This window comes from Pelodiscus sinensis, chromosome 5 (genome assembly GCF_049634645.1).
Source record: "Pelodiscus sinensis isolate JC-2024 chromosome 5, ASM4963464v1, whole genome shotgun sequence".
NCBI lineage: Eukaryota > Metazoa > Chordata > Testudines > Trionychidae > Pelodiscus > Pelodiscus sinensis.
Window position 1 is genome coordinate 104,504,962 of NC_134715.1, and position 26,162 is coordinate 104,531,123.

General features: G+C 38.4%; 1 protein-coding gene across 4 annotated transcripts in view; it reads right to left on the reverse strand.

The window, feature by feature from the left end:
- SLIT2 (slit guidance ligand 2) overlaps nucleotides 1-26,162 on the reverse strand; it is a 388,563-nt gene that overhangs the window by 20,464 nt on the left and 341,937 nt on the right. For all 4 annotated transcript variants that reach the window (XM_075930670.1, XM_075930668.1, XM_075930671.1 and 1 more), the window contains exons 26-29: nucleotides 25,309-25,433; nucleotides 25,100-25,197; nucleotides 23,496-23,635; nucleotides 2,033-2,126 (exon numbers count right to left, since the gene is read on the reverse strand). In XM_075930670.1, the coding sequence (XP_075786785.1) occupies nucleotides 2,033-2,126; nucleotides 23,496-23,635; nucleotides 25,100-25,197; nucleotides 25,309-25,433 (457 nt within the window). The remainder of the gene's footprint in view (nucleotides 1-2,032; nucleotides 2,127-23,495; nucleotides 23,636-25,099; nucleotides 25,198-25,308; nucleotides 25,434-26,162) is intronic.

Here is a 26,162-nt window from a genome sequence, read left to right on the forward strand (position 1 = left end):
GTTTTTTGCCATATTACATTGTGCTTACCGATTATCTGATATTATACCAAATATTCTTGGTGTAAACCCTTACAAATTGTTCTGACAAGTTCTCCTTGGAATATATGAGTAATGTACATTCAGTCAAAATAAGTAAACATAATTAACTTAGCTGCTGGGAGTCAACAAGAAAAAAACTCCAAGACAAGTTCTTGTGTAGATGTAACAATGTGTTTACAGAGGCATGTTAGAATGATCACAACTTTATTTAAATTTCATCTAAGAGAATTTAGAAGAAATAACTTTGTTGCCTATCAACCAAAGTAGTTGTAGGGCACTTATTTTTATTTTACTTATCATAAGAAATTAAAAAAACATTCTTCAACTGGAGTATTTTCTATATTGTAACTAGGAAAATGTCACCATTAATGTTAATGGGAACTCTTCAGTTAAAGCTTAAGACATTAAATTGAACAAGTGTTCAGAATCATTTAGCTCATAGATCCATGGATAAGATTACAAATGCATACTTGCACAAACACAGCTGTCTAAAAGTTAATTACATATTCTCTTTTTTCTTTTAACAAACACCTAACTACATCAGTCTTTGTGGGTACATCTCAGTGGGTCTGTTTCAGAATACTGGAGGGAGGTATCTCTTAATAGCTACCCCGCATCTTTTAAATGCACCTGTTATTTCAAAGTATTTTTCGAAATAACGGGCATGCTATGTCGGCATCCATGTAACTCTCGTTCCACAAGGGATAAGGGATGTCTCAAAACAGCACATTATTTCAAAATTTGGCTCTGTGTGTACGTGCCAAATTTCAAAATAAGCCATTTCGAAATAAGAAACACAATTTGCATAGCGCAAATTGCATATCTTATTTTGAGTTTAGGGTGCTGTGTATACGCATCAATCTCATACTTTTATGCCTTGAAGCTTCAGGGGGTAGCTGAGTTAGTCTGTTACAGAAAAAAAAAACCAAATGGTCTCGTAGCACTTTATAGACTCATTTAGAAGTATACAGTATAAATTTAAATACCCACATATCTCTTTAAATTAGGCCCATCAATTAAAATGTATCATATCTCTCAAGCCTTTTATCTGACAAAAATAAATGTATAAGTGAAGGAGAAAAGAGTATAAAGCACAGTTTTAAGCTAAGTGAGATGCATGCTAAAAGCTACTGAAAGTGTCATCTTCTGATTTAAAATCTCAAAATATGGGAATTTTATGTCCTAGATTACAAACTAGAAGTAGTAACAAACATTTGTAATCAATTTTATTGATTGACCAGATGAAATGAATAAATGCATATAATTTACAATGTTAATCTTAATATTATGGTGTACATGAGCTCATTGCATGTACGTTTGAATATCGCCAAATAAAGTCTGCACTGTTTAAAATAGCCTGATATTTAAAATGTGCTAAGAATATCAACTTCAATAGCATACGCTGCTTCTGAGCACAAAAAAATACAGCACATAAAACAGATTGCACATGAATGACTGTTTAAAGAAACAGGTTTCCTAAATCTACTAATTTAAAGTCCATCAAAGTACTTTTTAAGAGTGCATGCTAATTAATGTTAATAAGGATGTCATGTAATTAAAGATTAGTTTTCCTGATGATGAACTGCCTTATTTTACAATGTGTCTTACTAGTAACCTGTCCTGTAATTACTACTCACAAAACAATACAATAATCCCACTTTAATTTAACTTAATTATTCTCTTTATAGTCCAGGTTTCTAAAAGACTTTTGTGGATACGGTCACAGAGAATGAAACTCTCCCTTCTTCACTAGTTCTGTTTCATGTGGTTAAACTGGTTAATTTGCTGGATACTTTTCAAGTTAATACATGGGTGTACATATAAACAAATAGGCCAGGTTCTGCCACTGATAGGTGTTCGCAACTATTATGAGTATGCATTGATATTACAGCAGAACAGAGCCACATTAAAACAAACCCTGAAGGGGTGCAGAAGAATAATAGAATGATGGGAATAATTGTGTAGTTGAAGTATGACAATATTTTATGCTTACTTGTATCCTTTGGGTGTCAGGATGCACTTTGAGTCATGTTGACAAGGGTTTAAATCTTGGGCACAGAAATCCAGTTTCTCCTCGCATAATTCACCTGCAATATAATATTCACAGTCAGTTTGGGGGGAATACCACAGTGCCCTAACAATGGTTGGCTTTATCTCAATAGCAACACTTCTTATAATCATTGTGATTTAACTTATTAATATATGAAAAAGTCTACACTTTATAATACACAAACAATTAATATATTTTGATTTTTTCTGATATCATTCAGGAATACAGCTTCTCCAGACCAGCCTCCCCCACTGTGCCAACAGAGTAAATGTAATTTCTTGCACTTAAAATATTTTGCACTATGAAGTAATTATCTACTTGTGGTGACTAGGAACACACTAATGCAGGGGTGGGAAATAATTTTAGAATGGGGGCCACTTCACAAATTTTTGAAGTGGCCCTGGGCTGCCCCGGAAAGGATGGGGCCAGGACACTTTCTGCTCCTCTGCCCACAGACCCTGATTAACTTGAGGGAGGTGGAGCACATGAAGTCTTTGTCCCCAACCTCCCTCCAGAATGAAACTGCCAGCTGTTCTGAACAGCTGATGGTTCCCTCTAGGCACCTGCACCTCTGGTGGTGCGAGAGACTTCACATGCTGCCTTCGCCCCCAGACCAATCAGCGCTGGGGAAGGGAGGCTGTGTGTGTGCAAAGTCTCTCGCTTCCTGCCCCCGCCCTGCAAGGGGCGCGTTACACTTCGAGCGAGCCTCTAGCTATTCAGCACCCCTGGCAGGGGAAGAGACGTTGCACACTCCCCATCCCCAAGCCCTGATTAAATGGGGGCAGGGAAGTGGCAGGGCATCCACAGGCTAGATAAATCCGCTTGGTAGGCCAAGTCCAGTCTGCAGAGTCTCTCTTGTCCACCCCTGCACTAATGCCTCTATTTTATATAACTGGTATGAAAAGGTCATCAATATTCTCTCCTCCCAAATCAAAATGAGTTTACACAGTGATACAATGAGTTTACACAGTGATACATACGTATAATTCATGGGTATAAATTCTGCCCATACTGTGCTTAAAGACCCACAAATCTAGTGTGGCCTGTAGATTCCAAGGATAACCCTCCCCCTGCCCCCCTTTAGACATTTGTTCCAATTAGCTATGGAGGTGAGTGAGCAGAGTGGAAGCCACATTGGGTACTGAAGGAAGAAAAGGTGAGAAGACAGTGAGTCCCAAACACTCATCCTCACTACTGAAATGGCTGTTTGCTATGAGGAAGCAGAAAAGTTTTGACACCACACTGTCATCCACCAGCGCTTACAGTCTGTTTCCTACACTGGCTCCATGCAGCTGCAACTGTGCATGAGGATATAAAACATCATGGCTTCAGCCTCTCTCTCCAAGTACTCAAGGACGAGAAAATTGATGGAGAAGGAAAAACTGATAGGGAAGGAGGCATGCCGTCAGGAGAGGGGCAATACCATTTTGAAGGGTAGGAGAACTGGGGAAAGGAGAAAGATGGAAGATCCTGGAGTGGGTTAGAATATACTTCTGGGGAAAATGTGTGTGAGAGAATCCAACTATTGTTATGTCAGATAAAAAGTAATTAATTTACATAATTAAGCAGTCACATATTTCTCTGAATAATCATATGAAACAATCTACAATAACAATTACAATAAAGGTTTTATTTTATGACTGCTTTACAGTAGCCATAAGAGAAGCCTTGTTTCTTTCTTTAGCATAATAGTTACCATCATATCTTGTTATGGGATCAAGGAGTGGGTAATTATTTGTTGGGCATGGGCTACACTTGTAGCACACTGTGTTTTAGATGTCTCTCTGTACTGTAAATACTCAGAGTATGAAATTTTCCATTCAGCCAGGAGTATTTAGACATATGTTCTATTAAGAAACATAGAAGTATAGATGCCTGTGATGGTGATGTTTTAGCATCTCCAGTGTAACTGGAAGGAAGTCTATGAATGCGAAGGATTAAGGGGTACATGACTGAGTGAGATTTTGAGATTATATAGAGTAACCATTCTTCTTCCCTTCTTATACTTCTCCAACATGAGATAGATTTCTAACAAGATAATGGAGTGGCTGATATAGGATTAATAAAGAATATAATGCCAATTTGCATTGGTTCATAGCAAACAGAGTCTATCAAATTAACTTGATATCTTTTTGTGATGAGATTACAAGTTTGGTCATTAAAAGTATCAATGTTGACGAAGTATACCAAGACATCTATAGATGTTTGACTTGATACGGCACAATATTCTGATTAAAAAACCTGAATGGTGTAAAATTAGCATGGCACACATTAAAGGGGAATCATTATCAGTAGGTATTTCCCCAATGGGGTCCCATGGGGATCTATTCTTGGCCCTATGCCAAATATCTTTTTAAAATCAGTGATCTGGGTGAAAACATAAAATCATTATTGACAAAATTCGCAGATGGGATAAAAATAATGAATAGGACAGGTCACGGCCCAGACTGATCTGGATTGTTGGATAAATTTGGTGCCAACAAACACTACACATTTCAATTTGGAAAAAGGTATACATCTAACAACAACAAATGTAGGCCATACTTGTAGGATGGGAGACTATATCCTGGGAAGCAGTGACTCTGAAAAAGATTTGGGAGTTGTGGTTGATAAACAGCTGAATTTGTTCTATTTGGCCAAAAGAACTAATGCTATCCTTCGATATATAACCAGAAGACTCTTGAATAGAAGCAGAGACATGGGTGTTCGGTATGTAAGGGGGGGAAAGGCCTTTGCTTTTCCAAACTGCCAGGCATAGCCCTGTCCACACTTTGCCCCAGAACATGTAGGCTTTCTGGAATGGAGTGTTGCTGTCCCCAGTGCCTGGATGCCCTGTTGCCCAGAGCTGGAGAGGCAGGGCTGTGACAGGCCATGCAGAATTCCCTCCTCCGGCACTGGGGAGGCTGGGACCATGCCACACGCTCTTTGACCTCCTTCAGGGCTGGGGAGGCTGGGACGAGTGTGCACCTACCTGCTCCCCTCCTCTTCCCATGGTTGGGAGCGGGAGGGAATGCATGGCAAGCCATGGGGAAGGGGCAAGGCCTCAGAAGAAAGGGCAGGGCTGGAGGTTGGGCTAGAGGTTTGCCTCCACCAGCCGTATCTTCACCAACTGTCCATGGGTAGAGAGGTTATTTTACATCTGAATTTGGCTTCAGTGTGACTGCTGATAGAACACAGTTCAGTTGTGGTGCTCAGAATTCAAGAGGATGTTGATAAAGTGGTGAGGTTTAAGAGAAAAACCATAAAAATAATTAAAAGAGTAGAAAGTCTTGTAGTGAAAGATTCAGAGAGCAATATATTTAGATTAATAAAGCAAAGGCTAAGGATTGACTTATTATAGTATATATGTTTATATACATGTAAAAATATTCAATAATAGTCTCTTCAGGCTATCAGAGAAAAGTATAATACAATCCAATGGCTGGAAATTGAAGTGAGAGAAATTTAAACAGGAAATAAAGCATAAATATTTATGTTTGCACTGGTCTAAAGAAAACATGTTGGAAATATACATTCCTTAAAGATGGAAAGATATGTTCACAACATGCTATTCAGAAGCACTAGAGTTAAAGAAAAAAAGGATCTATAAAATACTTTCCCATCATCTGTTGTAGAAGAGCTTGTTTTTACAATTCCATGGCAAGCGTTAACTTATTCTATCATCAAATCCCAAAGTAGGGTGTTAGTATTCATTCTGACAAACAGAATTTGCAGCTGAGAAAATTCATACAAATAATATTCAATATATAGTGCAATGTATATACATTTGGCCATCAGAAAATCCATGCCAACAATACACATGCAACGCTTACCAAAGAAGTTTGATAGCACACTATCAATCTATTAAGACATTTTTCACATAGAACTGTACTGTCTTAACTACAAAGACCACCAATCTCACAAAACCATGGCCATATGTATATGAATTAATAATACAAGTCACAGAATCTTAGACTCAGAAAAAATTTGAGTTGGAAGAGATCTCAGGAGTTCATTTAATCCAACCTGGTGCTCAAAGCAGGACCAACCCCAATGAAACCAACCCAGCCAGCTTTGGACAAAACCTCTAAGCATGGAGATTCCACCACTTCCCTAGGTAACCTATTCCAGTGCTTTACCACTCTTTTAGTGAAATAGTTTTTCCTAGTATCCAACTTAGACCTTTCCCCAGTGCAATTTGAGACCATTGCTCCTTGTTCTGTCATCTGCCACTGATGAGAACAGCCTAGCTCCATCCTTTTTGCTACTCCCATTCAGGTAGCTGAAGCCTGCTATCAAATTCCCCCTCATTTTTATCTTCTGCAGACTAAAGAATGCCAGTTCCCTTAGCCTCGCCACATAAGTTATGTTACCTAATCATTTTCGTTGTCCTCACTGGAGATTCTCCAATTTATCCACATCCTTTCTTTAGTGGGGGAAGCCCGCAAAACTGGCCTCACTAGTGGCAATTCAAGGGGAATTATCTCTTCCCTCCATCCGCTGGCAATGCTCCTACTAGTGCAGCTGGATATGCCATTAGCCTTCTTGGAAACAAGGGGAAACTGTTGACTCTGATCCATTTTCTCATTCATTGTATTTCTCCAGACCCAAGGTCTGCAGAACTGCCAATTAGCCAATTGATCCCCAGCCTGTAGCAGTGTATGGAATTCCTCAGTCCTAAGTGCAGAACTTTGCCCTTCTCCTTGTTGAACCTCATCAGATTTCTTTTGGCCCAATTCTCAAATTTGTCTAGGCCATCCTGTACCCTATCCCTACCCTCCAAAAAACGTACCTCTCCCACCATCTTAGTGACATCTGAAAACTTGCTGAGGGTGCAATCTGTCCAGATCATTAACAAAGATGCTGAACAAAACCAGTTCTGGGACTGACCTCTGGTGCATTCTGCTTGATACTAGCTGCCAAAAAGACATCAAGCCATCAGTCACTACCCATTGAGACCAATGATCTAGCTAGCTTTCTATCCACCTTATAGTCTGTTAATCCAAATTATGTTTCTTTAACTTGCTGACATGAACACTGTGGGAGACTGTATCAAGCACTTTGTTACAGTCAAGGTATATCACATCTACTGCTTTCCCCATATCCACAGAGCCAGTTTGCCGTCTATGAGGAGATATCAGGTTGGTCAGGCATGATTTCCTCATAGTGAATGTTAATTGGTCCTGATCATCTTCCTCTTCTCCAAATAGATTCCCTAAGGATCTGCTCCATGATTTTTCTGTGATCTTCAGAAGCAGAGTACTCAGTGGTTCTGAGGGAAATGGCCAATAATATTACTTAATAAATATATACAGGGAATTGAAGAAAGCTCATTCACAGGTCACAAGGGCTATCTAAAACACAAGATTTGAATTTTGTTCTCAAAGTCTTTCGCCATTTCCATTTGGCAAATGAAAGACTGTAGTTATTAGATCAGTTCAAAAAAGAATCCTAAAAAAGAATCCACAATGTAACAATATCAAACCAAAAACTCAAGCTTCTCTTTTGAAGCACTTGCATTCAAATAAATAAATGGTTGAGAGAGAACATTTCTTCAGACACATACAAATTGCAGAACTCACTCCTGAAGAGATTATAGAGGCAATTAAAAATATTTAAAGGATGAAATACATCCAGCAAAAAATCTAATTTTTTTTAAACTCCTATGATCCTAAACTGAAGCCAGCAAAAAGCCCTTTGTATTTACTTAATTTGTGTGTGTTCTATAGGCTCGGAACATATTTAAAGGAAAGACTCTTTAAGTCTGCAGTACCATTATTCAATAAATTATATGACTGTGGAATCCCATAATATATGATGTCCTGTTCCTGAGTGATATTAAGATGTCCCTGCAAAATGCTACTATAATTCGGTATTCACAGAGTCAGACAGAAAACCTCCTATAAATTCCACCAACTTGGATTTTGTTCTTGTTCATGCAGCACAGTCCTTTAGAAACAGAAGACTTCCACTATCCACTACTGAGGTAAAACAGCAATCCCAGCTCCAGAATACCAAGAAACTTTCTGGCTCTCAAGTGTCAGTAAGTAACTTGACATAATTTGCGATACTATAGAATGACAAATGATTCATAGAAAAAAAAATTCAACACTGAAGACCCATAGGACATAGAAAAATCCTGTCTAATAAACACTGATATAACATGGCCAATAATCCCATAATCACTGACAACTTTATTGAACCCGTATTCCTTGTTCCACTAGTTGGAGATTGTGCCAAAGGCTGTATTCCCACTGACATGTCACCATTGGCTCTGACATCAGAAATTGCCTGGGGGACTGCCAAATGTGGCAGCCCTCTCTGTGGAACAGGGATTTAACACTGTGAAATTCTGCTAACCCTCTTCATCTGGATGTGAAGGGTGTACAGAAATAAGTGCATTTGGTTAGAGTACACTACCCGCTGGTGACTGCCAGGTTGCTCTAAACTACACAGAAGGACAAATCAGTTCAAGGATAAAGGAGTTTAAAGGCCACATTTCTAGCTGTGGCCAGTGGGATACTGGGTACAGTTGAAGGTTGAGGTCAAAAGTCAAACTCAGCTAAAAATGTAATTTCATATTGCTTCTGTTTGAAAATATAAAATCAATGCAACTTTGCTAGAATCCGGCTGACAATTGTGAAATGGTCAAAAACATCAGAATCTACTTCTGAGGACCTGGTAAGAGGTATTTTTTGTTTTTTGTTTTTTAAATATAATGAAAGGTTTACACAATATATAAAGTGCACAGTCTAATGTACAATAATGAGGATATGAACCAACTAGCTGATCAAAATGTCTCCTGACTTGAGGCAATACTGCATAATGTGTTCTGAAAGTATGAAAGGAAGAAAAATATTTTATTTTTTAAATTTTAATTTCAAAACCCACAGAGCAGAATGAATATTGTGAATTAAATCAAGATGTCAGTTATTTCGTGAGCATTCATGGCCTGACAGACAGAGAATATTTAGTTCAAAGAGAACATTAATAGGTAATCTAAGAAGGGAAATGCTTCACTATAACAAGGAAGTGGGAAATCCTGTGACCAATGTGGTGAAGAATGAACATAAAATCTGTATGAACAAAGGCTAGATTTTTAGTAAATACGATGTGATCAAAACAAGAATGGATGCTCTGAAAGGTTACAAAGAAAAGAAACAAAGAACCAAGTTTTCAAAGAAGCATTAGAGTGGCCCCCCAAAATTTGCACTCCTGAAATGTTATTTTTGCATCTACATATATACCAGAGGAAAAAAATAAATAAGAGCTACACTGCATATTTGCCCATCTAAGAATCTGTATAAGCACCATTAAAGACACCCAAAAATAAACTATTATAAAAAATAAATTAAAATGAAATTAAAAAATCTTGTCACCACTGAAGAATAAGCATGAAAAAATTACTAACACAATTTTTTAGTTGTGTTAATTTGAAGACTATTTCTGAGAAGTTGTTCCAAGGAGAGTAAAGAGAGGGGAAAAGAGTGAAGTTCTCGAGACTGGTGAATATAAAATCATGAGTTCTCTAGAATGTAATCAGTGTGGGCAAGGTGCAAGGAAGAAATTTAATTTACAAAACCCACAGAGATAGTGACAAAAATGAAAAAGCTACAGAGATGACAGATTGTGCTTTTTGTCTTCATGGATATGGAAAATGTTGCAAAGCAACCTCAATCAGAAATTGTAGATCCACTTTTTTAAAACAAATACTTCAGTTAAGAAAAATGGTTGTGATACCACTGTGCATCTTTATGTTCAACAAAGTTTCACATCAATATTACATGTGTACAGTCATCCACTCATTCACCAATTTAGTAAAATAATAGCTGTGGCTTTCATACATTTCTTGTCAAGTGATCCGATTCTTAAAGACAAGAAAATTGCTATGTTCTAAGTCATTTAGAAAACTGAGCAATAACAAAATAATGTAAACAATCAGTTGTGGGGAATATATCAAAATAATTCAATAAAATAATTCCACAGTTTAATTAGGATCAGACAAAATCGTTTTTTGTATCAGATAAGTTGCTTAATTATTTTACTCAACCTCAATCCTCAAATGGAATTCCATTCTCATATGTAGGCCCTACAGTCTGAGCTACTAGAACCTAGATGCTATTCCAAAAGCAAGGCCTATAAGTTCATCAAAGATGATATTCTTATATACAATAGATGTTATATACATGGCTAGTCAAACAACATATAAACATGGTTGATAAGTGCACCTTGGTTATCTAGTGAGAAGAGCTTATCAAGTCGCCAGATTTATATATCAATTTTCTTCCTTGACAGATTGTAACTTGAATTAATGACTTGAATGAAACTATTTAATAGCAATTATCCAGGTTTTCTAAAGCTAAAAACAATAGCAAAGAAAGAAAGAAAGAAAGAAAGAAAGAAAGAAAGAAAGAAAGAAAGAAAGAAAGAAAGAAAGAAAGAAAGAAAGAAAGAAAGAAAGAAAGAAAGAAAGAAAGAAGACAATAACATTCCAAAGGATTTAGATTATTATTGTTATTTTGGGTAACTGGATATGTAAATTGTATGTGTAAGTTATTTACAAAGCAATTGGGAGATGTTTTAACAAAAAATGAAATGATAAAGGAAATACAGGTTGGACTTCCCTGGTGTGGCACACTTTGGACCTGAGTGATCCGGTCCAGAGTATTTGCCAGACCAGGGGAAGTCAAGGCTCCCATGCTGGCTGCCTTTCTGCCAGATCCTCTCTTTGGGGCTTCCTGGCTTGTCACTGCTCTGATAATGCTGGACAGCCAGGGCTCCCACCTGCTGCCCGCCTGCTGCTGCTGGGGGATTCCCCGGGCTTCCCTAGCTGGGCTACCATGCCAGAGTCAGACTCGTGTGGCTGCTGCCCGCCCTACTGTCATTGGAGGGTCTTCTGCGAGGGCGGGGGATTCCCGGGCTACTGTCCGGCCCTGCTGAAGATGGGGTTTCCCTGCCCAGCTGCTGCTGGTTCACCTGGGACTCCCCAACACCTGCATTCTCCCAGCTGGCTCCTACTCCCAGCCTCCATGGCTCTTTGGTCTAGTAACATCAGTGGCCCTTCCAGACCATGGATGTTACCAGACCAGAGAGTCCCAGATTTGAGAAGTTAAACTGTAATAACTTGACAAAGCACCAACTAAGAAAATTATCTGAAGCTATCACAGAAATATCTTTAAACCCATCAGCATTACAGAAAAGGCAAACAGAATATTCAAATCTAAACCAGGGACAAAATATAAATAAAAAGAAACAGTAATCAATTTTATCACCATAAGAAAGTATATTGTGTTCCAAAGCATAAATACCAAGTGAACAGGGCAGGTTTAATGGTAGTTAAAGTAGTTACTGGGTAATGTATATGTATGTATAAATATGAGTCTATTTCTGCAGTATTTTTACATTCTATGAAAGCTACAGTTTTTCCTCCTCATAGTTTGATTGTATTCCCCAGTTATTAGCTATCTCCGATTTAAACAGCAAGCACTGTTTTAGGGATGTTAGTTCTAGTTAAACTATATGGAATTAAAGTGGAGAATTTGGCAAATTGTACATACACTAAGTACTATTTTAACTTATTTTAACAAAGATTAAGGGGAAAAAATCTGTGGCAGTAGGAAGTAGGTTACAACACAGAGTCTTAAAGTCCAGTTGTAAAACTAGGGTTGCCAGGTGTACGGTATTTTCTGATTTTTATTCCTGGCCAGGAGGCAGAAATACCAGACACCTAGCAACTCTACCCCCTGGCCTCGCTGCCCTCTCTCCTCCGGGCCCCAACACCTCCAGCCCTCCCACCCCCCATGTTTACCAGGTTCCGCGGGGAAGCTAAGTTCTGGCTTGAATAAAACACAAAATGGCCACCAGCAAAAAGCCTAAAGAACAAGGGGAAGCAAAGCCTTCCCTGGGTCTTAGTGCTCAACCGCTCCCCTGTTCCTATCCCTATTCTAACTCTGCACTCACTCTGAAAGGGACCATGCTGTTTTATTATTTATTATTTTTTGCTTAATAAGTCTCTGAGTCCTTTTTTTTGCTCAACAACTTTGGACTCCCCCTCCTTTCTTTTTTTCCTCAACAGAATTTTTTCCCCAGTGTTTTTTTTTGGGGGGGGGGGGGGAGAGGTGTTTGGTATTTTTGGTTCAACCATCCGGCAACCCTATGTAAAACACTGAAAATCCAATTAAAATTATTTAAAATATAATTTCTGGCTCAGCTTCAGCTCTGCATTATTCCAATTTCATACCAGTGGAATTCCATTAATTTACATCTCATGCTAGTGGATCCCCAGTGCAAGACTTAGACCTTACATACTAAGCTGTTTCAATACTAAAGCAATAATTGGTATTGGCATGCAAGAATCGCATACTAATTATTTTAGAAACATATATCACTACGCAGAAAATGATGAATTATTCCTGATGATAGTATTCATCGGAACAGACCCACTGAAGTCTATGAATCTAATTACTTTAACAAAGATCACATGCATTCTCTGGACTGGGCCCTTAATCATGAGTAGAAATGAATCAAAATTAGTGGAATGATTACAGTGATCCAATAATAATTTACAGTCATTTCCAATACACTAGTACATTAAACAGAATACATTATTAGTAGAAACCCAGCATGAGTAATAAAAGCATCTCTGTTTAAAGTCTCGTAAGTTACAACATCAAGACCTTGGTTTAGCAGGGTACCTAGGCCCATGACTTTAAACCAATACAATTCTCACTTAAATTTAGCATAACTATGTGCTTACAGTCAGGCATGTGCTTAAGTACTGAGTTTAACTGATGCCAAAGTGCACTAGATGTATTTAAGTTTCTATTCATTAGTCACTAGGATTGTGTAAATACTACATTTTTGGAAATGTGTAAATCATGTTATATAATTGGTTGGTGGAGTACGTAACTAAACTAAGAGATATATTTCATTTATATCATTCCTCTTTTTCTTACTGAATTAACAAGTAAGACAAAGGCCTCTGCTAGTAATTTACATTCAGCTAAATCTCTTCCATGTTCCACTAATAAACTAAGTACCATAAGCAATGCATCACATTTCTATACACATTCTTAATTTTTGCCTTTCCAATCCAGTTCAGCTCCCTTCAGTTATTTAATAATTTGATAGTGTGTTAGTTACTGTTAGATTCAGTAATTACAATATATTATGTCTATCACCCATGTTAAAAGTTTTCAGTAACTATTCAATATTTTCTGATTATATTTTCTCTTTTAATCATCCATAAACAGATATTTCAGCTAGGAAACATAATTATACAAGGGGACTATCCATCCAAGCTTGAATAAACCCCTTATTTCAAAATAATAAGCAGAGCGCCCCTATAGTTTTCAAGAATTCAAGAATTCATTGAGTGCACCAAAAATACACTTTGCACTCTTACAAAGCAATTTTTTTAAAAAAATTACATATGCAAAATCAATAGTCATTGGAATCTGGTTTTGGTTCACCATTAAAAAGAAGATAGATTTGTTTGTAAATAGTGGTATTGTGTTTGAATGGTAACTAGCTTTCCTAATATGTACACCAATAAGCATAATAAAATAAATAATTGTTCACCAGTCTGGCAAAGTGGTCACAGAACAATGAAAATATAAGAATATGAGTGCCATTAACTCAGCTTTCAGAAGTATCTTATGTTGTTTTTTAATCGCCCATTCCACCAATTCAAAGAATGGCACAAACAGAGTCAGTTCACCTTTCATCTCTCTAAAGGAAGATTTTCTGTATGGGGCCAGATTGTTTGGGGAAAGAAAATGGAAAGAGGACAGGAAATGATGGAGAGGAAAAAAACAACAACCATATCCTTCAGCTGCATAGATGTAATAATGAAATACCAGTGCTAGGAAATGATCTAAATGTGTAATTCAGAATGATGGATCAGAATCTTTTCCATTATTTCGTTAAATAAACTTTCTATTTTAGTGGCATTAATGTTTTGACAGAATCCCCAAAAGTAAGGTTAATTCAAATTAAGGCCATACGTGTCCATCTTCATTATCTTTCTTTGTTACAGACCCTCAGATAACTGATTTTTTAGATGCAGAATGTGCTGCAACAGTTGGTCATTACAATGATAAACAGGAGGACATCTCAACCTAATAACTAGCAGGACAATTCATATAAGAAAATTAGCTGGGTATTTTAAAATGTAGAAAGCATTACAAATGAGCCAAAGTGTATTTTACAGCTGTTGGATGCAAGCTTTATTAGAAGACCCTCTCTGTAAAGAAAGCCATTTTCATCCGTCAACAGAGAGGATGCATAAGGTAAGTTTCAATATATTTGAAAAAGACAATGTATACAGTATTAACAATCTGTTCTTGTAACACTGTCTTCTGGGCAAAAAGCTGTATTTTTACCTTTAATAGCATTCATTTGATATGTATGCAAAAACATTTAAATGCCTGATCTGAGAATACAGGGTAAGCTTGCTAAATGTCAACAATATCATTTCTCTGACCACGTGCATACACTGAAATCCATGCACCTTCAAAGAAAAGAAAAGAAAAGAAAAGAAAAGAAAAGAAAAGAAAAGAAAAGAAAAGAAAAGATAGATAAGTGAAAATAGGCTTAAAGGACAACTGACCTTTTTCCACTTCATTCAGATTAGCAGCTTGCAGTGACAAAGACAGAAGAGACAAGAGACTTTTTACATTGTAATACAACAACACATTAAGCTAATGCACAACTATAGCAGCAGAGAGGTTGACAAAGTGAAGCAAGCTTCAAATTTTTACCAACAGCAGAGCAAAACAAACAAGGAAAGTAAGAAGTATGTGCTCCTGCTGGCATAGAAAGAGTTATGTGTTCTAGACCACAGAGATATGTGTTCTAATGACTGATGGTAATGAACAAAATAAATGATCAATTTTAATTTCTATGATGTACATTTAATGGCCTGACATTCATTAGATTTGAGGATAAAAATATGAGACGATCATGTTAATAGAGCAAGGCAAAGTTAAAGAGTGCAGGACATAATGTGAAAACTTTACATATTGTTTCGTCAGCAACTCTGGGTCTCTTCTGATCCATGTGCTTACTGCTGGTTTCACAGTTACATTCTGTGTAATGTTTGTAGTAAAACACTCATGCCATACTTATCTCTGATGCTATTGTGATGACAGTGTAACTGCCAACCACAATCTTAACATGGCAGATATAGACTTGTAACTATTAAGAAAGCCACAAGCCACATTTTTAAATTTTGTGCCAACTGTTAGAAAAAGGTGTCAATTTTCAAAATATATGAGGTTTTGAGATAGAACACCATTCATAGGATTTTTAAAAAATATCTATATAGGAAACTGCAGTTTCAGAGATAATCTTGAGATCTGATATAACATACAATCCCTCCCCTCAGAATGAATAATTTAAATTTTAGATTTCCAAATTCCAACCAACATTTGATTTTATTCTATGAAGAAATATTAAACTACATTTACAGACAGCCATTCACTAAAAAAATATTCTGGCATAATGCAAGTCCACAGTCAGTTGCCATGCAGTGTGAAATAGGAACCACGAGAATCTAATTGGAAAAGAATATAATCTAAACTACTAATTAATTGTTAAAGAAGACACGAATTAAGCTCTAAAAAAGTGGTATCAATCAGTATAACTCCACAAAAGTCAATAATGCTCCAGGGCATGTTACACCATCTGACGATATGGCCCCATATAACTGTTCACTTCCATTGATTTTATGGCTAGTTCTGATTACTGGGTCACTGTTGACATATTAAGAAATGCAAATTGCTATATAAATAATCATTTAGGTTACTAAAATACATATAATGTGAACAACATGATTTATACTTGTCACTCTTTATACTCTGGTTATTTATGGCATTTTATCCAGTGCGGACAATAAAAATAGATTAGTCAGTATCACTTTTGTTTATAGTCAATTACAATTTTCAATTCTCACACATTAGAAGAATGCTGTAAGGACTGAGGGTATGTCTATATGACACAATTTTTAGTGACAGGGATGTGTCAACACAACCCTGTGGCTAGAAGTCAGGATGTATAAATGCTGTTTGTCAGTACTTTTATTGACAGAATACTTTCACCCCCCAGTGAGGGGGCTTTGTTTGTTGGCAGCAGAATGCTCTTGCCAACAAAGCCGTGTTCACACTTTCACTTGCTGCAGCAAAACTCTGTTGTTCATACAGCTTCAAATAATTTCATACAGCTCCATAGAATCATAGTACTGGAAGAAACCTTGAAATGTCATCAAGTCAGTCCCCTGCACCCACGGCAGGATCAAGCACCATCTTGAACATCCCCGACAGGTGTTTGTCTATCTTGCTCTTAAAAATCTCCAATGATACAGATTTCACATCTTCCCCAGGCAATGTATTTCATTGCTTAGCCACCCTGACAGGAAGTTTTTGCTCGGCTACATCTAGACAGCGGAGCTATTTTGAGATGCCAGAAGTATTCCAAAATAGTAATTCTGAGTCTTTAAATGCCCCCGTTATTTCGAAATATAATTCAAAATAGGTGTGTTATTCTGGCATCTATATAACCTTCGTTCCATGAAGGTTAAGGGACTTGTCAGAAAATTTATTTTGAAATAACCTTGAAATAAGCTATGCAATTTACATAAACACAAATTGTGTAGCTTATTTTGAGGTAAGGGCACTTATTTTTTGAGGGTACGAGGTGTACCGGTAGTTCGGAGTAGGAATCCTAGTCCGAACTACCTAGTTCGAGCCCCGTGTAGCCACACTGCACGGGGTTCGAACCAGCGGGGTTTTAAAAATGGCGACTCCCCGCTTATGCAAATGAAGCCTGGGAAAATCAAATCCCGGGCTTCATTTGCAAGTGCGGTATGCCTACATTACCCTGCTAGTTTGAACTAGCGGGGTAGTGTAGACATACCCTATGTCTCTGGTATTTTGAGTGGAAGAACATGAATAGAGAGTCTTACGGTCTCATGAACTCTATATGCTTGAGATAGATTTTTAAGGCTCTTCTGATATCTCAGTTTGAATAGCTGGTAAGAAACAACAGATAAATTTAAAACAGTGAAGCCAAAGGCTCAAGGAGAAGATGTGCCAGGGTCCTCAAAACTAGAGTAGGTTCCATTCTGCAAAGTGATCTGACTACTAATCTGGCTAATTGAGTTACTTGAAGGAATTTTGTATCTGAATTTTCTGCCAGAGACCCCAAGGATCCTGCAAATAAACAAGCTACAGTAAAACTCCGGTGTTCCGGCATCCAGTGGTCCGGTACGCCTGATGGTCCGGCACAAACTGCAACCCGGAAGTGCTCCGGCAGCTGCTTCAAGTTGTTAGTGTAATTGATTAACTGCGGCTGGATCCACAGCCGACAGGCTGTTAATCTACCTTTCCTCTCTACTGCCTGGAGGAGGGGGGGCAGGGGAAGATAGCAGTCGGCGGGGGAGGGGGCGAGGGTGTGCCAAACCTTCCTTCCTGCTGCAGGGAGGCAGAGCCTGTGAGCGGTGGAAGGGGAGAGGCGGCGACAGGCAGGCAGCCACATTCAGGACGTTCTAATCAGTTACACTTACTCCGGCTGGATCCACAGCCGACAGACAGTTAATCTACCTTTCCTCTCTACTGCCTGGAGGAGGGGGGGCAGGGGAAGGTAGGGGTCGGCGGGGGAGGGAGTGGGGGTGTGCCAAAGCAGCTGCATTCAGGACATTCTAATCAGTTACACTTACTGCCTGTCTCCGCCTCTCCCCTTCCACCGCTCGCAGGCTCTGCCTCCCTGCAGCAGGAGGGAGGGTTTGGCACACCCCCGCCCCCTCCCCCGCCGACCCCTACCTTCCCCTGCCCTCTCTCCTCCATGCAGTAGAGAGAAAAGGTAGATTAACAGCCTGTCGGCTGTGGATCCAGCTGGAGAAAGTGTAACTGATTAGAACGTCCTGAATGCGGCTGCTTTGGCACACCCCCGCCCCCTCCCCCGCTTCTCCTCCGAAGAGACCCGCCCCTGCCAGAGTACCTCCTGATAGTCCGGCATTTCAGATAATCCGGCACCACCTGGGTCCCAGGGTGCCAGATTATCGGAAGTCTACTGTACTAAGAGTGGATACCTGATGCCCAATGGTATTGGGCTGAAGGCCTCTTTCTATGCCTTTCTAGAGAAGTACAGAGTGGTTAGAATTCCAGGACTTCCAGGATATGCAGTGAACTGTGCACTGGTAGAATACGGACCAGATAGAGGAGTGTGTTTATAGCCTTCCAGACTAAAGCAATGTCTTAATGACTCTGGAGAACAAGAAGAAACTTCCAGTGCTTTCCTCTCAGTAGCTTTGCTGTTAGTTGAAGCCATTTTGAGTCCACATGAAGAACAGGGCCTTGTCAGAAGAGGCCCGCTTTCCGCTGAAGCTGGTGTGGGGGTTCCACTTTCAGTTAACTGAGATCTGAGAATCAAGGTCTCTTTAGCCATTGAGCAATTAGAAGATTTACTGTCACAGGTTCTCATTTTATTTTCTGGCCCATCTTCCACAGTAGTGGGAAGGGTGGCAATGCACACAGTAGGCCCTGCAGCCAACTATGGAAAAGGGCATTTGTCCCCATGCCTCAATTGTCTGCCTTCCTTGTGAAATATTTTGAGTATCCACAGTCCAGAGATGGAGACACAGGGGGTATTTGGCTCTGAGCTAGAAGGCTTGGCTCAGGCTGAGAAGCTCACTGCATTCACTCTTTGTCCATAAGGGCTTTGAGATCTTCCCATCAGGAAAGAGATGCTCTTGCAAAGCAGGTAGCTAAAAAGATGCTCAGAAGGAAGCACAGAGGGCTTCAACGTCATTTTTGAGAGTGCCCTCTGTCTTTCTATCCATGGGATCCGTGGGGAAAACTCTTTCAGATGAGCTAATCACCTCAAGGGAAGGAAGCTACAAAGTCATCAATAAAGCCCTTAGGTTCTTGAATGTTATAGCCTGAGGTTGCTTTCGTTAATGTCTTGTTCTTATCAAGCTTGTTCCATTCATCCCTAACCACTTCCCTGAAGGAAGAACGAAGCAGTATTGTTGCCTCAGGGAAGGATTTTGAAACAAGAAATTTACTCTAAGCTATGTCCACACTTGCACTAGCTCAACAAAACTTCTGTCATTCACAAATCCTTAAATCTGATTTCCTCCCTGCAAATGACAAGATTTTACCATGGAAAATGCATGTGTGAATGCTGCTTTGTAGGCAAATGAAACCTGCTCCTTCCAGGTGGAAGTATTTTGTTGGTAAAAATGCCAACAGAAAGCATTCACATGTGCCAACTTTTAGTGCCAGGACTGCATTGACATAGCCTTATTGCTAAAAGCTGTGTAGTGTAGATATACTCTAAGGTTTAATCTGAGGAGACTGCTCAGGTTTAATTTGAATTATGGACTGGCCTTGATGCTTTAATTTTCTCTGGGTTAAAAAAAAGCCAAACCCCTCCCCCTCTCTGTTCCTGTTTGGATTTGGAGGAAGGGACGGAGGATGAGAAGGGAAAGACGACAGATGACTTCTCTCTCTCTCTCTCTCTGTGTGTGTGTGTGTGTGTGCGTGTGAGATTTTTCCTTTCCTTGTTGCTTGTTTGTATTTTTTAAACTTGTTTAGCTTGATCAGGAGTGTAATAGCTCTCCTGTGGTTTGGTGAAGCCCTTTTTTTTTTTTTAGTTTGTCGTCCTTAAGGCCTGAAGCCCTCACAAGAGGCTTGAATCGGAATCCTTCTCTGCTGCGTTTCATTCCCCCAGTAGGAAGGAGGAGACTGGTTAGTTTGAGAGGAGAGAGGCTGATTAGATACCTTGCTTCTTTCCCCAGGGCATACAGAACTTACTTTCAGACTGGAGGAAGGGAGAACTTAGGGCCCTACTAGTCTCCACACTTCTTTCTGAAAGGATTCTCTGGGACATACCCTGAAGTTGAATTCTCAAGCTCCTCATGACTTCTGGAACCTTGTCCTGCTGAGTCATGCCTATCTTGTGTGGTAGGGACCCCATCTGTCTGTCTGTCTGGTAGTTCCATGACTAAATAGTTAGAGACGGTTGTCTGGGTGTAGACTGGGTATAACTCATCATCTGCTACACCTGGAAAAGCAGCCTCAAAAACAGTGCACTGCTTCAGTCTGACCGGTGTTTTCCTGGTTGTTCTGCCTTGCCTGTACAGGGGCAAAGGAGCCAGCAGGGAGACACCGAAGTGGCGAATCAGGGAAGGTTAAATCCGTGAGGGGTTAATCAACCAAGGGAACAAGAGAAATTTGGAAAGAAGCCCATAAAAGTAGGCAGACAAAGCTATAAACAGAAGAATGAAGGTGCGAGCAACAAAAACTGCCACTCTACTGCTATGGAGAATACCGGGGGTGGATATAGGGCAGGGCGAACGGGGCGGCTGCCTCAGGCCCCGCACTTAAAAAAGCCCCGCGCATTCTCTGTGGCGCCACCGCGCATGCGCATCGCGTCACGGTGCATGCGCCGTGGAAAAGGGGGGGCCCCGCGGAGTTACGCTGCCCGGGGCCCCACAAAACAGTCATCTGCCCCTGGAGAATACAATGGCAAACTGAAGCCAGGGGGACATGACCAGAGATTGCAATGTCAAAACACTGATTTGCCTCTGTGAAGCTGCAAAGGGGAGAGCAGTCCGGATATCCAGAGCTGTGGGAGACAATAGGTTGCCGTATGCAAAGATTGCAGTACATGAATTTTACAAAGTTCTTCATGCAGCTTGAGTTACACAGACTGAGATTTAGTTACTTGCCTTTGAATCAGGCAGACAAAAAAAATCATAAAAACAACTTGTGACCTTTAACCAATGGTAACATAGTAGCATATAGAGTATAAACCACTTTTTCCAATCTCAGATCTTGACATGGTTTGTTAACTGTAGAAAATTATAATTGTAACACAATAGTCTTTATTTCAGACTGCAGAGTGAGTTAGGCAGGATGTAAAGCTATTGTACACTGGATGAAATCACAGTAACTGATTTTACAGTGTGTATAGATTATATAAAAGTCAGGGAGTTAAGAATCTGGCCACTTCTATTTAAAAAAGTATTTGGCAGGAGGAGAGCAGGGCAGGATGAAGAAAGCCTGAGAGGTACTTAAGTATTTTAATGTATTGGCTATAATCATTAAATATTACACTTTGGCCATATCCTCAGAGATGTTGAGAACGTACTGCTGCCTCTGATTACATTGACTTAAACAGAAATTGTGAATACACAGTACATCTTTGAAAACAGAATTCATTGTTTTTAAGAGTTTAAATTATTCCCCCCCCTTTAAACTAGTCTGAAAGTAACAAAATCAAAATCAAAGTTTTGATTTAGAGAAACCAGGATGAAGTTTTTTTTCTTAGAGTCGTTCTGTCCAAGGACAGAATTCTACCCTCCACAGAAATGTAATTACCTGACATTTCCCCAGGGATAAGTCACCTTTTTTGTTTTTAAAGTTACAGTACTGTTTTGCCACCACACTAAAAACAAACAGCTGCAACAGAAAATTAAAATAAAAACACATTACCAAATTTTTTACCTTTCCAATCTGTGTTACATTTTCCTAAACACACTTAAAAAGCAAAGTGGGACAGACATTCTATAAAATATATTTAATAATTTTATGTTACTACATAAATTAATTCTAAAGCAAAAACTGAGACAAAGGGCACAAAACAAAAACAAACCAGAATACTGGTAACATGCCACAAAATAACTAGGAATAAAAGCTCATGCATAAGATGTCTTATTTTTTTCCCGGGATATAAAAAAACACACCTCAAAAAAGCTAATGCAGAAAATATTTTGTTAATGACACCTAGCTCTACATTTCCCACCTCTTTCAATCTGCATGTGGAATCACTTATCTAGAGGCTAATGGTGTGAAATGGGTGACAGCTAGCTAGCTGGCTGGCTGAGACCCACCTAAGACTGATATTAGGATGATAGGAAAAATGCTAAGCATTATATATGTGCCCTTACTGGAGCTATTATTTGGCTACAGCTTGTTTTAAGACTTATAGTAAGGGGTTCTCTTGATTCAACAGTTGCTCCTCGATATACTGATAGGAGCAAATGGCAAGAGTCATTTGTACTTTACATAACATTATGTCCTTTTTTTTTTAAGATGTGGATCTCACCCCACTTATTCATAACTTTGCTGTTGAGCCACACCACCAAATCATTTGGAAATTGCAGACGGTATAAGAATGCAGTTATCTGACTTGTGAATGGTATTGCTTGTAAAAAACACATTACACCAAAGCTCTATGACCTATACTCATTGCCATTTGATTTCCAAGCTTCAGGTTTAGGCTTTAAGTTTTAAAGCTTAAAAGTGTGGGCATCTGGGGTGTGGCATTCAAGTGAATATTGCCCTGGTTTAAACAGAAGAATGGAGGCCATCTACCAGAGACCAGATTTAGTGCTTTTTATACCATACTGCAAGACTCACCTGTTTTCTTCTGTTTTTTCTTAGGGGAAGGAATACCAATTGGGATTATGGGACCCAATGATTGAGTAGACTTTATTCTGGAGTCACAGCAATTCTTTCAATAGGTTGTATTTTTTATTACGATTTATGATTTTATCCCCTACATGCACCTAGCAATTTACTGACACACAGAGAATGCATTTCAATATATCAAATATCCTGGTTCCCATTTGCTATTTTTTTTTATTTTCAGTATCTTCCATTCCCACTGTCTATCTGAAGCCACAGAGTCTGTAAGAGTGACAACAGCAATAAAACTTGAAAAACTGCCCTTTATATGAAATAGGAATGGTTTATGCCTGGCCTTTAACTGACATCAAGAGGCGAACAACAAAAAGATATAATTGCTGGGGAGCGTGTGTGCGCGCACTGGGACTGAGAATGGAGGGAAACATTACATTTCCTTGTTATCACTATGCTTAAATGTAGAGGGAGCTCTTGCCACAACCACTGTTGTGACAGAGTGTAAGCTCTCTGCTCCGTTAATATTTTGCAGATGTAGACGAAGGAAACCATAAGAGTTGGTCTTTAGAGCTGCACAGCTCCTAATTTTTAAGTCTTTCCTAGAAGAAAGACTGTTCTCCACTGGGCTTAGCCGGTGAAGACAATTTTATAATTTAAATTAAAACAAAATTTTCATGATTTTACATTTCAAAGTGTTGTTAATTACAAAAAAAAAAAAAAAAAAAAAAACCAAGAAAACCCAACAAAAAACCAAAACAGTGAATGCACATCAACATAGTATTGGTTGGCATGCTGTGTTGGTAGTGTGTGAGGTTTTTTCCTGTAATTAAACAACTAAATCAAATTAAAAAGGCACAGGGTCAAATCCTGACCCCACAGCAGTCAATGGCAAAACTGCTATTGACTTCAGTGGAGCCAGGGGTCAGCCACAAACTTTCAAGCACAATACTACTCATCTACAATTAGCATTAGACTGCCAGTGTTTTCTCTTATGTTCTTACCAGTGTATTCAGGTGGACAAAGGCAAGTGTAGTTGTTAATTCCATCTACACACGTAGAATTATTTTCACAGTCATTGTCTTCACAGTCATCAACATTCACTTCACAGTTTTCACCTTCAAATCCATCTGCACAAGAGCACCTGTAATACAGAAAATATACTTGCTTACAGTGAATCATCAGCTGGGGAAATCAGACAACTAAACACCAAATTAAACATAAGATTAGTTATTAAGCACTATAACATATATAAAAGGGCTATTTTTAAAATTTTATAATCCTGCCAAAGTATTTTTCAGAAAATAATTTTAATATAGACTAACCACTGGATTTCAAAATGAAATGTTTCCTCTACAGAACGCATGCTACTTTTATATTATAGGAAGCTTATGTAGGCTGATGTGTAAAACAGATTTTTTAAAACAAAACAAAAAAAATACCATGAAAATGTTATAATATATCATTACATGTAAGGCCTTTATCTTGCAAAGATTATGCACATGCTTAACTTTACTCATGTAAATTGTTGCGGGATTAGAGTCTAATACATAGTATATAATAATGTAATACAAAATAAATATATATTCATTGTATTTTATATCAAGACTGTAAACTCTTCAAAGCAGAGACTGTACTTTCTTTTATTCATGTTTTCGTACCATAAAGCATATAAAAATTAATAAAATAAAAATATTATACACACATGCACATATCTACGTGACACGTATTTTGATATAATTCAATGTATTTGATATAATATTTTGTAATTAACAACACTGTATTTATATTACACCCATAACTGTAAATTTGTTAATTAGACTTTGAAAAGAAAGGACAGATTATGAGGTTTCAAACTGTGACTGTATCCTTTTTATTCTAATTAAAACATGACTATGGCATCATATTAAAATGTAGAGAGTTAATATTGAATTGGAGTCTAATCTTGGACTAGAATTTGGATATAAAAATAACAATAATTTCGTAATGAATTGCCGAATAAAAAATGTTTCTTTATAAAGTGGCATTTCTAACAAGCTTGAGGAGTAGATTAGCATTCTAATGTGAAATTATTAGTCATTTAATAAAGAACTCTTTTTCATAATTCATGAAGTACATCTGGAGTAATTGTACTGTGATTAAATAACTCAAGAATAAAAATGCTCACAGCATGTTTATCTGCTGGCATAGTGGTCTGGAATTAATCATTAATTTTCTGTTTCACTGGGATTTACAACTTATTTACATGTGTCTGTTGAAGTAATACATACAACAGCTGAATTGTGAGACTCTTTCAGCAGGAATCTAGCTAGCTATTAATTAACATAATAAAGTCAATACTATGTTGTCTTGCCATGATATGCCCTGACTAATCATTTAAAAAAACACTTTTAAAGCACTTGAGTTTTCTGAAAGAAGAAATTTTCCTAATACTTCAGAAGCCCTAAAAAGACTACTGCTGTGGTTTTGTGTTTATCAACAAACATCTCTTCTCCTCATTCCTTCCTAGGATTCAAGGAGTAATAGCAAAAAGAGTTTATCTTTCCTTAGTTAACAAGAGTAGTTCAATCTCGGTTGACTTTTGTTTTTATTGATTAAAGAAACCTACCAGAATCCATCTTTTTCTCCTTCTTTTAAATGGCAAGTTCCACCATGTTGGCAAGGGTTACTGATGCATGCATGAATTGGAATATCACAGTCCTGGCCCTGCAGACAGAACAACAAAATAAGAAAACTGGTGGAAGTGAGCCAAAAGAGACTTTTTTTCATGACTAGGGAGAATGATGAAGTTGTATTTTCCTTATCCCCAGTACTTACCTTGAAACCATAAGGGCAGGTACATCTGTAGAAGTCAACAGGATCATTGTTACAAGTGCCATCATTTTGACAAGGATTCGATAAGCAGGGACTACATTTGGCAAGTATATTAACATCCACAGGACCTTAAATGAAATACAAATTTGATAGTCAGAAACTAGCATTTCTCATTGTTTGTTTATTTTGGATGATTTACTTGTGTCAGTTTGCTTAGTGTCTACTAACCCCGGCATTTCTGCATATTCCATATACAGGGGTAGCCTTACTTTTCATTTTTTTATTTTTAATCAAGACTGAAAACACATTTGGCCTTCAACCTTCTTTTCTAACACTAAGGTAAAAAAAACCAAATTAATTCAGCTATTTCACCCCTCTCTTTCCCCAACTCAAAATATAAGTAATATGCATCTACCATCCTTGCCTCCCACTTAAATCTTATGGAAATGAACAACATAGTCTCAGTCATTTGTCTCTGAAAACCAGGAATGTTACAGTTTTCACACTTGCCCCCCGTGGCATTACAGAAAGCAGTTCTGTACTGTTTTTCATTTTTTTTTAAATAATCAAAAAATGTTGACAATAAAATCTATGGTTTTTCCTCATAGGCCTGTGTGGGAGATGGGACCAAAAGAAACAGAAGGGTGACTGGATCTGTCATTTATTAAGAACACTGATAAGTGTAGAAAGCCGTTGGCCCCCCCTCCTCGCTATTTGAGTTAACAATAGTATGTGAAGAAGAGTCTATGAGAGAGTCTAGTGAGGCGAGGAGAACTTCATGGGGATGCAGAGACAAAGGAGGGTCCAGATTTTGATATTAAACTAAACTGCAAAACCTTTGAGACTCCTATATTAAT